General features: G+C 57.1%; 6 protein-coding genes across 6 annotated transcripts; 1 reads left to right on the top strand and 5 right to left on the bottom strand.

The window, feature by feature from the left end:
* Nucleotides 1-926: 926 nt before the first annotated feature.
* PG985_016173 (ergosterol 28) lies at nucleotides 927-1395 on the bottom strand (the record flags this gene model as incomplete). The annotated part of the gene is made up of 2 exons (XM_066835939.1): nucleotides 927-1283; nucleotides 1339-1395. 2 exons carry the CDS (start codon nucleotides 1393-1395, stop codon nucleotides 927-929), a joined length of 414 nt encoding a protein of 137 aa, XP_066677142.1.
* A 1164-nt stretch (nucleotides 1396-2559) lies between these two features.
* PG985_016174 (uncharacterized protein) lies at nucleotides 2560-4553 on the bottom strand (the record flags this gene model as incomplete). Its single annotated transcript, XM_066835940.1, has 3 exons — nucleotides 2560-2670; nucleotides 2715-4121; nucleotides 4476-4553. The coding sequence occupies 3 exons, from the start codon at nucleotides 4551-4553 to the stop codon at nucleotides 2560-2562; spliced, it is 1596 nt and encodes a 531-aa protein (XP_066677143.1).
* A 707-nt stretch (nucleotides 4554-5260) lies between these two features.
* PG985_016175 (uncharacterized protein) lies at nucleotides 5261-6367 on the bottom strand (the record flags this gene model as incomplete). The annotated part of the gene is made up of 1 exon (XM_066835941.1): nucleotides 5261-6367. The coding sequence occupies one exon, from the start codon at nucleotides 6365-6367 to the stop codon at nucleotides 5261-5263; it is 1107 nt and encodes a 368-aa protein (XP_066677144.1).
* Nucleotides 6368-6703: 336 nt separating this feature from the next.
* On the bottom strand, nucleotides 6704-8214 carry PG985_016176 (fujikurins efflux protein; the record flags this gene model as incomplete). The annotated part of the gene is made up of 4 exons (XM_066835942.1): nucleotides 6704-6857; nucleotides 6914-7011; nucleotides 7078-8101; nucleotides 8174-8214. The coding sequence occupies 4 exons, from the start codon at nucleotides 8212-8214 to the stop codon at nucleotides 6704-6706; spliced, it is 1317 nt and encodes a 438-aa protein (XP_066677145.1).
* Nucleotides 8215-8609: 395 nt separating this feature from the next.
* On the top strand, nucleotides 8610-10886 carry PG985_016177 (uncharacterized protein; the record flags this gene model as incomplete). The annotated part of the gene is made up of 1 exon (XM_066835943.1): nucleotides 8610-10886. One exon carries the CDS (start codon nucleotides 8610-8612, stop codon nucleotides 10884-10886), a length of 2277 nt encoding a protein of 758 aa, XP_066677146.1.
* Nucleotides 10887-10941: 55 nt separating this feature from the next.
* Nucleotides 10942-11950, bottom strand: PG985_016178 (glutathione S-transferase GstA; the record flags this gene model as incomplete). Its single annotated transcript, XM_066835944.1, has 4 exons — nucleotides 10942-11301; nucleotides 11358-11501; nucleotides 11558-11789; nucleotides 11847-11950. 4 exons carry the CDS (start codon nucleotides 11948-11950, stop codon nucleotides 10942-10944), a joined length of 840 nt encoding a protein of 279 aa, XP_066677147.1.
* Nucleotides 11951-12072: the final 122 nt, after the last annotated feature.

Here is a 12072-nt window from a genome sequence, read left to right on the forward strand (position 1 = left end):
CGAGCATTCAGGATTCTGTCACTTGCGCTTCGGGTAGGCTCGCGACAAACGCGCCCCTACGTAAGCCCGGTTCTATTTCCATAGACTCGATCCTCCCGTGGCCTAGCTACCTTAATTGGCCGTGGCTTGGACATTGTTGGGTGACGATCCAGCCCTGATGAGGTCTCGTTGACCATGATTTCTACTTTCAGGGGCCCTTCCTGCACCTTAATGGGTCGGTGGCGAGCTGCGAAGGATGCGCGAGTGGGTGGTCCCGTCGGGTAGCGCACAGATGAAGTTTTGCGCAAAGCGATCCTATACACTTGGTCCCGGCAATTGGGGGGCGGTCCAAAAGTTTGTCGGCCCGCCACCTTCTGCCATGTCTCACACCCGATAGCGCAGTAAGGTGAAGACTGAAACATCAACAGCTGTCTCGCTGCTGGAGACGTATAATTTGACACCTAGACAAGGGTCATGCCAGCGAACTTGGCATAAACCCGGGAATACGGGAGGACACTCTATATGTAACCAGGGAGGTGATGCAGGCGGCGGATATGTTGAATTGGCAGGCTGCCATTATGCAACAGGTGAGTGCACGGCTCAACAACATGCACCCCAGAGAGAAAAGCCGTGGCGAAAGCAGGTGACTGCAGGACTGACAACATTTACATTTGGCTGCACCTAGTAGAATTGAGGGATCAAAACGACAAGGAAAGGGGCTTTGTGAAGAGAACACTGCATACTTGGGCACCTTCTTACACCAGGGCTGCCAGCATTGCCTGACCATGCTCCGTGTCATCCGTCTAAGCGATGAACGCAGCTGCTCCCCAGCCTGGTTCAACAATACCAAGCACCCCCAGCAGACCATTCCCATAAGAAACCAAGTCCATCTTCGCCCGCTATCATGGATACCCCCACTTCGTTGTCATGATTGACTCCCCGAATCCTCAAAGACCCCGGTACCACCCCCTCTGCACCAGCATCCACACCAGCCCCGCCCCCGCCGTCACGAACGGGACCGACGCCTCCCGCAGGCGCACCGTCTTGTAGAGAGCCAGCTCCGTGCCGTACAGCCACAGGACCCCCGCGAACGTGCACGCGGCCAGGTCGTAGAGCGGCGGGTTGTCGGCGACGTGGTACGCGGCGTACAGTCGGATCAGGCCCGTGTACAGGTTCTTGGTCGCGTAGACGCGCGCCAGCAGGCCCGTCGGCGGCGGTCGCGCCGGGCCGCTGAAGGCCTGGAGGGAGCGGGCGGGCTCCAAGCGGTAGCAGGCGACGGAGTGGAGGATGGCGGACACGCCGGACTGGTTGTTGATCAGGGGAGTCTGTGCATGGTCGAAAAGGTTGGATGTAACTTACGTAGATGAGGTAGTAGGGGAGAAACCCTTGACTCTGGGGCAATAGCGATGAAGCCATGGTGACTCTGGACCGCTACGGGTTGATTGTGGCTCAGTGGATTCAATTCGCTATCTGGACGTGGGAATAGACTGTGAAGGAAATGAGTTAAGCACTTCAACCGGCACCTCGCGGCTTCTTATGAGCACCGGCGCGATGCAAGGAGGCGGAGGAACCAATGTAATCCCCCCGGACCTAGAACCAACACAATCATTTCGCTTAAGCTGCCATTGGTAAGCATGCGATGGTCATTCAAGGGATGTCACCCATTCCCATTTGTAGCTCATGCGCTTTTCCGTCTACAGAACCCGATTGACCAATGGACGCTCGAGATGCCCAAAGCAGTGGAAAGCTCAATTGGCGGTTTTCAGCTAGGTTATGCCAGGAACCAAAAGGCTCCCACTAGCTGGCGCCCCAAGCACTTCTACGATATGCAGCGCACGCACCCGTGAGCCACACGAGTATCGTTACCAACAATTATTGCAGAAAGGACAGCAAATGCAATTGGCAAAATGTAATCCGCTTGTTTGAAGACGAAAAAAGAAATCCATTGCACTAGCCGCGAATCGAACGCGGGGCCCATCGATGGCAACGATGGATTTTACCACTAAACCACTAGTGCTTTGTCTTGCAGAAGATACCTTTGAATAGACAAGAGTAGACTTATCACACAATATATCAGCAAGACATCCTCCCTTAAAAAGCAAAATTATGATCTGATCAATCACAACCCTCTTTGTAGGTCATTTCTGCATGGGGGCAATCTTTTTGCCTAACAAGGTCTTGACAATAGACTTTTCAATCTAGACCTGTAGTCGCAGGCGACAATGCCGGCTGCGATGGAACAGCAACGTCGGTAAGTAACTCCAATGGCGGCTTGGCTTTTACCCATATAGATATCGAAGGGGCAAAGGTCTACCAGTCGCGGATCCAAAGGTCGCCCTAAAGTACAGGATCCAGCACAGTCTTATCTCATGCCATCATATCAGCACTCTACATTCAGTTTCCACCTTCCCCGTGGCCAGATCGGCAGCCAGGTCGCCTTCGTACACCATCAAGTGCTCAATGTAAGCCTGCTCAATATAAGCATGGAAACCCGAATAATGCTCCCCTTTTTGGCCCAACTGTGGTTCCTTTACCTCTCTCAAGATAATAGGTACCTGGCAGCCCAGGGCAATGCAGATTTCATCCCCTTCGCGTAAAGTCTCGTGTCCCAAGCCGAAGCTTCCGCATTGAGTTCTGAAGAGCCTCCTTCTCGTGTAAACCGTTTCCCTGGGTATGCCACCATGAGATTGACTTGTTGAATCGTCTGCCGGTAAATTTCTGAAGATTCCACGTACCCACGCTGTCCCGTCTCTCTTTCCTTCGTCTGGGGCAGATTCTATGGATGGTTCTGTAGCAAATTTTGACCAAGTGTCAAAGACCCTTTCCTTGTCCAAGAACACCATAAGAGAGGACTGCATGCTGGCAGGCGTGCCAGACATGACATGTAGCAACTCCCGCTTCAGACTGTCAGCGGAAGCATTGTAGGCAGGCCCGATTGATGACACGGTGAGACAGACGTGCCGGAGGACTTGTACCGACAACCTGGGCATGATGTGGGAAACATCTAGTCCGAAATTATTTGGTCCGAAAGTATTTGGTCCGAAAGTAACTGGTCCGAAAGTATTGGTATCTGGTCCGAAAGTCTCAGGGCTCGCCAGATTTCCCGCTGCGGAGTAAGCCCCAGAACTGTCGTCATCTGGAAGCCCGGTCCAGAGCGGTTTGAGATACGAACCCTGTCGTACAGCTTCACGGTCTGTGAACGCGGGACACCAACTTGGAAGAATCGTGCCCCAATGATAAGAATTATGCTGCCGTACGCACTCCGCCAGAGCCAATATGGAGAGTGACCGGGAATGGCGAATGTGTGCTTTGGCAAACTCGATCATCAGCTCTGGGGCTGGACGGGTGTAGCTAGGCACGCAGAGTTCGGGCCCTTCAGAGAGACCTTGCAGGGCTAAGATCTTGTCCCTCGGGTCTGTCGCCTCTCGCGCGCGGAAATCGAACATAAGCGCCAGCAGGTTGACCCCGCGCGAGGTACTCGCAACCGGTCGTGAAAGGTCTTGGCCATTGATATGGCTTTTTTGGTCCAGCTGAGCGAGTCTCTTTCGTTGGTAGTAATGCGTGTTTATCGACCGAAAATCTTCAAGGTGCACTCCTCGAGATTCTGCACGGAAACAAGGATGAGACGATGCCTGGTGAATAAAGCGACAGAACTCGTCCCATGCAAGCTCGTGTGCACCGCAGTGGACTACTGCCCGGCGTGCAAGAACGACCTCCTGGATGACCCATGTCCTCGTCCACCACGGGTTACTGAGCAGCTCTGTAGCCACGCGAACACCGCCGTAGTGGATATGACTGGCATCCGGCTTCCTATCGGCAGATTCAAACGCTCTCCCCAAACCCCACGGTAGGCGCCCATCAAGTAAAACGACCACCTGCTGTGCAAAGGAAAATATCTCGGACATACGGCGCACCTGCCTCGCCCGCTCATCCAGGTCGCCCTGGTCAATACATATCGCATCGATCCAGACCGTCCTAGGCTTTTCAGGACTGCGCAAACGAATCAAATTTCGATAGAGACTGCGAGAGACGAGGAAAGAGCGCCCGTTGATAGTTACGCTGACGCTGGGAGGATCGCTTCCCCAGATATAAGAAATAGCTTCAAACTCCTCGACGTGCTCATTCCCGGAGAGCCGCGAAACCTGGAGCGTGCAAAATAACGTCTCCAGGCGAGACCCAGGGTTTAACGTTAGAAGCCGGAATGAATTCGCCTCGGTAAGAGGCAAGGCTCCATAAATTTGACTATTGAAGCGATGTGAGTTTTGCCACTTCTGCCGACCTAATTTCTCGTATATAGATTTAGCCGTTAAGAAAGATTTAGTGATTCGCTTAACTATAAAATTCGGGGCTTCCATTATCAGAGAATTCAATGGGAAAAAAGTCCACTCCTGGTTATCTCTTTTTCTCGTATAAATGCGTAGCGTTGCGAGGAGGATAACCGCCGCAATCTTAGTAATAGCTATACTTGGTTGAAGTCGTGTTTTAACTTGGCGTACGACTAGGATGAAGCTATCAGTGAATGTGTTGTTGATGACTGGCCAAAACCAGCGTAAGGGTAGGGCCAGTTCGAGCATCGCATCGGCCTTCGCCCCGCCTCGCTCTCGCAAAGATTTGGCTTTCAGAATGAGGACGCGGACGGGACGGATAGCAGTCGTTTGTAACCACGTAGTAGTCGAAGGGAAGGTCCAATGAAAAATATCAAGCCAGAAAATGAAGGACAACATCGGGAGACATAAGAGAGTAACAAGGGAGATAGATGCTATTAGCGGCAATAGATGGGGGATACCGAATGTTAAATAAGCGTGACAGTAACCCGCAAAGAGGAAGAAAGGGCGAAATTGATCTATTGCTCGCATAACAACCACGGCGGCGCGGTAGAATAACGAGGTCCTTTTGCTGCCGGCGACCACAAGACCAGAGAAAATGTGGACTAAAAGCAGCCCGATCAGGCACAGGTCCGCCAATATCAGGAGCCCAGTCCATGGAATGCATAGGAATAGGTAAGATGCAAGAATTGTAAGAAAGAGAGCAATGTTAACCCACAACATGCCGGGCGTTGTCCATGTAGGCTGAATGGAACGTAGTACTCAGAGTTGTTGAAGTTGAGGCCCGGGTTTTAGGTACGATACCGGTTATCTCACATAAGCTGGCGCAAAGTTGTGACATAAGTGGCTGGCGCTAGCAGGGGCGTTCTATTTTTAGAGAGCCAATCAAAGAGCAGTTCATCCTACGCCGCCATGACTTGTGACCATACGCCAAGAACCCGGTCTTCTAGTACTAGTTACACCGTAACGGGTTCCCCAAGCTCCTTCTTTACCAACACCATAAACTCGGACACCCCAATCTTGTCCCAGTATGCCACATTATGATGCATGGAAAGCTGCGACGTAAGCACCGACATGTCGGAGATCTTGTCGGGCGGAGCCTGGCCCTGAAACAAGCAGCCCCGGATGGGGACATACTTTATCCTCGAGTCGCGGGCCAGGCTTTTGGCCTTGAGAACCACCGCATGCGCCTCCGCCCAGAGCACCGGGCCGGTGACGTGGTACATGGCGGTGAGGATCCTGTCCAAGTTGCGATCCTGGGCCTCGTCGACCGACCAAGCCTGCGGCACGGCGTCATAAAAGTTAAACAGGTTCGTGTTGAACCTGTGGCGGCGTCCCGAGGCATTATCGTCATCGGGATCCGGGGCCGGGAAGGTGCGTTCAAAGTCTTGGGCGAAGCGGCCATTGCCGGTGGCGGGACCGGCCACGGGGAGGACGGAAACGGGGTTGGCCCCGGCCATCTTGGCGCGGACCAGTCCCAAGGCCGCCGCCGGGGCAATGGACGCTCCATGGCTGTGGCCGGCGAAGACGACTTCGTACCCCGAGGGCAAGCCCTGCAGATACTGGTCGATGCGCTGGCCGGTGCCCGAGCTCGTCTTGCCCAGCACGATGGAGACGCCCAGGCAGGCCCCCTTGGCGCAGTAGGCGTGCGCCTCGTCCTCGGGCGACGCGTCCGTCTCGAAAGGAGGGATGCCGTCCGCCGCCGACCAGGACCGCACCCAGGCGCCGAAGTCCACGACGTGGTCGACGGCGCAGTTGAGCTCCCGGAGCGCCATCTCGGACGCGGCGGCCGTGCCGGCGATGGCCACGACGCAGAGCTTCTGGCTGTCGTTCTCGGCGGCGAACCAGGCGCAGTCCGGCCCGTGCGTGTCGTCGTCGGGGTGCTTCTTGTAGACTTTGGGGCCCCACGAGAGCGCCCAGTTGCCTGGCAATGTGGGCAGGAGATTGTCTAGTGCGTTGTTGAGGCGGGCTTGGAGGTTTTTCTCCGTGTCCTTGTAGTCTCCAGCTGCACCAGCAGCAAAGCCGAGGCAGTAGAGCTGTTGCGTCTGGGTATAGTCGAACATGGCCATTGTTGAGAGCCGTTGCCGGTAGAGCAGTGTGGGAGAAGTGGTTCAGGATGCAGTCTATAGGCATGAGAGATACTCTTGATGATATGCGACAGTAGCTGAAATTCCATGTTTAGAGATGTCTTATATATAGGGGACATTGACTCGACTCAGAGGCAACAATCAGAAACCCGTTTTTACACAAGGAACACGGTTGATTTCCGGCGAACCAGTGAGAAAGAATGAGAGGCGAGTCTTGAGACAAGGTATGCTACGCAGATGATGACATTGTACTACTTCATGTAACATGCGGGTTGACCGTGCCACTCCAGGAGACTCCCCATCACATCCCGCCTAAAACACCGCAGCCAACTTGGAATTCGTCACGAACCGCGATAAGCCAATCACGGCGCCTCCCGCCACCAGCGTCGCGCCTGTCCACATGGAGAGGGCGAGGTACCCCGAGTGATCCAGGATTTGCCCGCTGATGGGCGTGCCGATGAGAGCACTTCACGACATGGTTAGCGTCCGCTACCTTTGTCAATACGAGGAACAGTGACTTACGCAATGGAGAGACAGCCCATAAGACAGCCAACAGCAAGGCCCTGGTGTTGAGGCGGAGCTATCTTGCCCGCACACGCGTTTTGCAGACTCATGACGGCCTAGAGAGATGACCAGTTAGCGGGAAACGATCGAGAATGCATCATCCGAAAAGGGGCAGCACTTACACCCGAGCTGAACCCATACGCCAAACCCCACACAATTAACCCCGCCAGACTCGCCGCCTTGGTCCACGTGAACCCGATCAGGCCCGACACAAACGTGAAGATGGTCAGGAGGTTGTAGTGACCGACCCTGTCGGCCAGGTGGCCCGGCACGACCCGGCCAAAGAACGAGGAGGCGTTGACGGCCGACAGGAGGTAGAAGGCGGTCGAGGTGGCCTGTCCATGCGCGATGGCGTAGGTCGAGATGTAAAAGAGCGGCGTGAACAGGCCCAGGTAGGCCAAAGCCAGACCGGCACACAGGAGCATGTAAGTCGGCTTCTTGAGGAAGTCCTTGGGGCCTGGCTGCTGCTTCTCGGTCGAGTCATCCGTGACATCGAGCGAGCCTGCTGACTTCTCAGCTTCGCCGTCGGCCTGCACGTTGGTGGTGGCGGGAGTAGAGGCTGCAGACGGCGAGGGCTTCTTGGCCGGCTCGACGACGGTGAAACAAACAATGGCCAGCAGGGGCATCATGATGAACGCCACGGCGCGGATGGTCCACCCGAAGCTGACCTGGTCCTTATTGAGCAGCTGCTCGAGCATGATGGGCCACACGATGCCGCCGATGGAAGAGCCGCCAATGGTGAGGCCCATGGCCAGGCCGCGGCGGTGGGGCATGTGGCGCAGCACGACGCCCAGTGGCGGGCAGAAGACGAGGGAGGCGCTGACGCCGAGCAGCAGGGACTGGGCCAGCATGAGCTGCCAGTACTGCGTGCACAGCGACGTCATAAACAGGGCCAGCAGCAGGCCCACGCTGCCGACGCACAGCGGGATGGTGGGGCCGATCCGGTCGACCAGGACGCCGCCGAAGGGCGAGCCGGCGTACAGCAGGAAGATGGACAGGGAGCCGATCCAGGAGATGTCCGACGAGGAGCGGTCGCCGTGGAGGTAGGTGGTGTAGTATTTCTGGAAGACGCCAAAGGCGTTGAGGAAGCCGACGGTGCAGAAGAGGGCGAGCGATGCGCCCAGCAGAGCCAGCCAGGCCCGGGCACTAGTTGGAGTTGGATTAGGATCTGGGGTGACTGCTGCGAAGTATTTGATTGGCGGATTCAACACTGCTTACCTGGTTTTGGGGTGCCCGCCGGTGGGATTAGGGGTCGACATGGCGGGAGTGGGCGCTAGCAGCCAGTCAATTGTCAGCGGTTGGACGAGACTGCAATTGAACACAAACGTGCATTGATGAGGAAGACAATCTTGGCGAGCAGGAACTGATGCATTCTTATTGTCTTGGATCAGGTGCCAAAGATGCACCATTCAATTGAAGAACGCTGTCTCAGTTACTGCCTACCAGCTCTGCTGTCGGAGGATCCGCGGATTCTCCGGTCGCCTGTCTCTGCCCCGCGGATAATCCGCGGTCAATCCGCGCCAGCACCATCCATGACTCAGTCCAGCATCACCAACCATCCCATCATCTCCGCCAATCCCAGAAACCCCACGGATCTCGGGACGGATGTCACCAGATTGGCGAGTGTTACTGTTTGCTCTTTTTGTCTGATGCGATGAAGCGCAAGGCCGAGGGCGACGCGACACCGTCCCGCAGGCAGCCGCAGGTCTCGTGCGACTCGTGCCGGCGCAAGAAGCTCAAGTGCGACCGCGGACAGCCGTGTGGGAGCTGTCGCACCCGCGGCATCGCCTGCACAACACCACCCGCGCCAGGGTCTCGGGAGGAGGGCAATGGATCATTAGCAAGGCAACAACATCCTTTGGAGACTTCTCCTACTGTTGTCGAGTCTGATGTGTCCGTCAAGTCTCTGCTCGCCCGAGTGGCCGTCCTGGAGCAAACCGTCTTTCGAGGAGGCGCTGCACCTGCCGTCTTTCATCATACACCGGCTACTTCCAACGCGTCGTCGTACAACACGCCATCGCCGCGCTCGGTTCAGGACCACGAGCGCCGTCAAGAAGCCAAGTTCCTCGACTCGGCCATTGACAGGAGCAAGTGGGCTGATCAGGCCGGCGCACAGACGGTCATGGACTTCCGAGTGGCTCCGACGCAGCAGCATCCTCTGTCTACAGACTTTCGGAACTCTGGTCCCAAATACCAAGTCTCCCACTCCGCCCAGCAGGGCCCAACATGGCTCATGTCCCGGAGTGAGGCCCTTTCTCTGTTTCACGACTTTGTCGAAAACGCCTACCACCTGCTGCACGTCCTGCAGCTGGACGCCACGCGCTTTCTCATCAGCAACTTCTACACCCAGCTCGAGCAAGATGGCACCACCGCCGTCAACCCGGCCCATGCAGCCCTCATCCTCGGCATCGCGGCCACCACCGCCTTCTTCTGGGATGCGCGAGTACCGTCTCAGCACGTCTTCGAGTCGGAGAAGGCGGCACAGCAGGCCTCTCTCACCTGGCGTCGCTCGGCCCTCGACTTGTTGGGGTTAGTCCAGCAGTCGGGCACGGCGTCGCTCGAGACCGCCCAAGCGTACGCCATCGTCGCCTACCTGTACTACAACGTCGACGGACAGTCGGTGCAGTTCCGGTTCCTCCACGCCAGCTCCGTCGCCGCCTGCCGCGAGATCTCCCTCCACCTCGTCGATAGCCCCGGCAGCACAGACTCTGTGGCGGACGACGCCGCGACCAAGGAGGTCAAGAGGCGGCTCTGGTGGCACGTGGCTGCGACGGACTGGATGCTGGGCCAGTGCGGCGGGCCCCTTGACGGCACCTACACCATCCAACCGCGCCACATGATCGTGGTCAAGCCGCGCAACCTCAACGACGCCGACCTGACCCGGGCCGCCGATGGCCTGACCCACCCGCCCGAGGTGCCGACGCAGATGAGCTGCTTCCTGCAGCGGCTGCAGCTGGCCGAAGCCTGCCGCGCCGTGGTTGACGGCTACCTTCCCGGCCAGGCCGAGGTCGGCGACTACGAGCAGGTCTTGGCCCTGGACCGGCTGTTTGAGCAGATCCTGACCAATTCTCCGTCGTGCCTGGCCTTGCATGCACCGGTACCGCCGGTGGCCCCGCGATTGCTTTGCCTGCAGCGGGCCACGATTCATTTGGGGATCCACTCGCGGCGCGCCCGATTGCACCGCCCCTTTCTCATGAGAGAGGATGCCGAGGGCCGGCCGGGCGACGCCAAGTACCACCGGTCCAGGGAGATCTGCATCCAGTCCGCGCGGACGGTTCTGGACATTTCGATGGCGTTACTGGAGAAGTCGCTTTCGGCACCTCCAAATCCACAGCAGCGGATGCCGCATATCCTGGACCATGCCAACCATGACCAGTGTCCGGGCTGTCCAGTGCACCGCCTGGGTATCGTCATCAACCACCTTTTCACGGCGGGTGCCGTACTTGCTTTGGACTCGAGCCTACGCATGAACCGCAGTGATGGGGACCAACCCAGCAATCAGGTAGCTGATGGTGATGTCCAAGATGCTTTGGCATGCGCCTGTCGCTTGCTAGCGGCGGCAGGAAAGGAGTCGCCGGTGGCAGCGGATTTGGTACGTGGCTTGACGGGCGTGCTCGAGCGATACCGGATCAAGATCAAGGGGGCCGAGAAGTGGTCCGACGGTCAACAGCAGCATGACGCAGACACTAATAACGACCAACCACAAATACCAAGTCACAATGCGGGACAGCAACTACAGCATCAAGATCTCATGGAGACTGATACCGTCGCTGAAGTCAATCCCCAGTCAGTTGACAACAGCGGCGCATTGGACAGCTTTGGCCTGGATCACTTGTGGGACGACTTTCTAGGGTCTGAGCTGATGAGCGAGGACTGGGAGCAGATTGTGACGGGGCTGGATTCCTACTTCAACACGACACAGTTCGGATGACACAACTTCATTAGACTCTCGTACCACACATTTATCCCAAATCTGATACACCTTTCTACTGAGCTTCCCCTCCATCCCCATAGTTGGCATGATCAGACGGCAGCGAAACCACCTTGCTACCCCCCTGCCACCACTGATCCGACGCCTCCTTGAAAGCCTTGCTGAAGTGCGCCCGCATCATTCTGAGGGCGTCCTGGTTGGCCGGGTCGACCACCCCGTCATCGCTGGTCATGTACGGCGTCGGGACCTGCAGGCCGCGCTGCACACCCGGGCGTTTGGCCAGGGCCTCGCACCAGGCCTGGACGTGGGGGTACTCGCTGATGTCGATGCCGCACCACTTCGCTGAGTGGGCGTAGATGGAGACGGCGAAGTCGGCAATGGTGGGGCGGGTGCCGGCCACGAAGGGGGAAGTGGACTGTGCGAATTGACAGGTCAATCCACTGCTTTCAGACGGATAGGGGTATGACTCACCAGCTGCTTCTCCAAGACGTGGTTCAGTCGTCGACACTCCGCGCCGTAGCGCCAGGCGCCGTACGGGACCGGCTCGGGCGTGTAGCGGTGGAAGTGGACGGCCTGGCCCATCATGGGGCCGTAGCCCGAGATCTGCCACGACAGCTGCAAGACATATGAGACTAGGATCCAATGCCACTCTTCCATATTAGGAGACTCACCCAAGACAACTGCTTCCAGTACCCCGACGTACCGACGGGATCATGGAACCGGTGCTCCTTGTCGAACTCGTGGGTGAGGTACAGCAGGCAAGCGCCGGACTCGAAGACAGTCTCGGAGCTGCCGTCCTCTCGCAGATGCACGAGGGCCGGGAGCTTGCCGTTCGGGTTGATGGGCTCGTACCACGCCGACTTGATGTCGGCGAAGTCCATGCTGATGAGGTTGTAGGGAATGCTGCCAGGGGAGGTTGTTAGTGGCGTGTCCCGGTAGAGTTGTGCATGGGTATCTTACCCGAGCTCCTCGGCCATGATGGTCAGCTTGGCGGGGTTCGGGACGGTGGCGGCGTAGATGTTGAGGCCCGGCTTGGGGGCCTTTCCGGCGGGGTATTCGGCCATTGTAAGAGTGAGAGGAGCGTGGAAGGGATGAAGAAGGATAGAAGGTTTGGATGGGAGGTTTAAGAGTAGTGGTGTATCATAACAACTGAAGAGAAGCCTAGCTTCTTATACATCACGAAGTC

The sequence above is a fragment of the Apiospora marii genome, assembly GCF_038362585.1.
Source record: "Apiospora marii strain CBS 49790 chromosome Unknown utg000013l_segment0_segment0, whole genome shotgun sequence".
NCBI lineage: Eukaryota > Fungi > Ascomycota > Sordariomycetes > Amphisphaeriales > Apiosporaceae > Apiospora > Apiospora marii.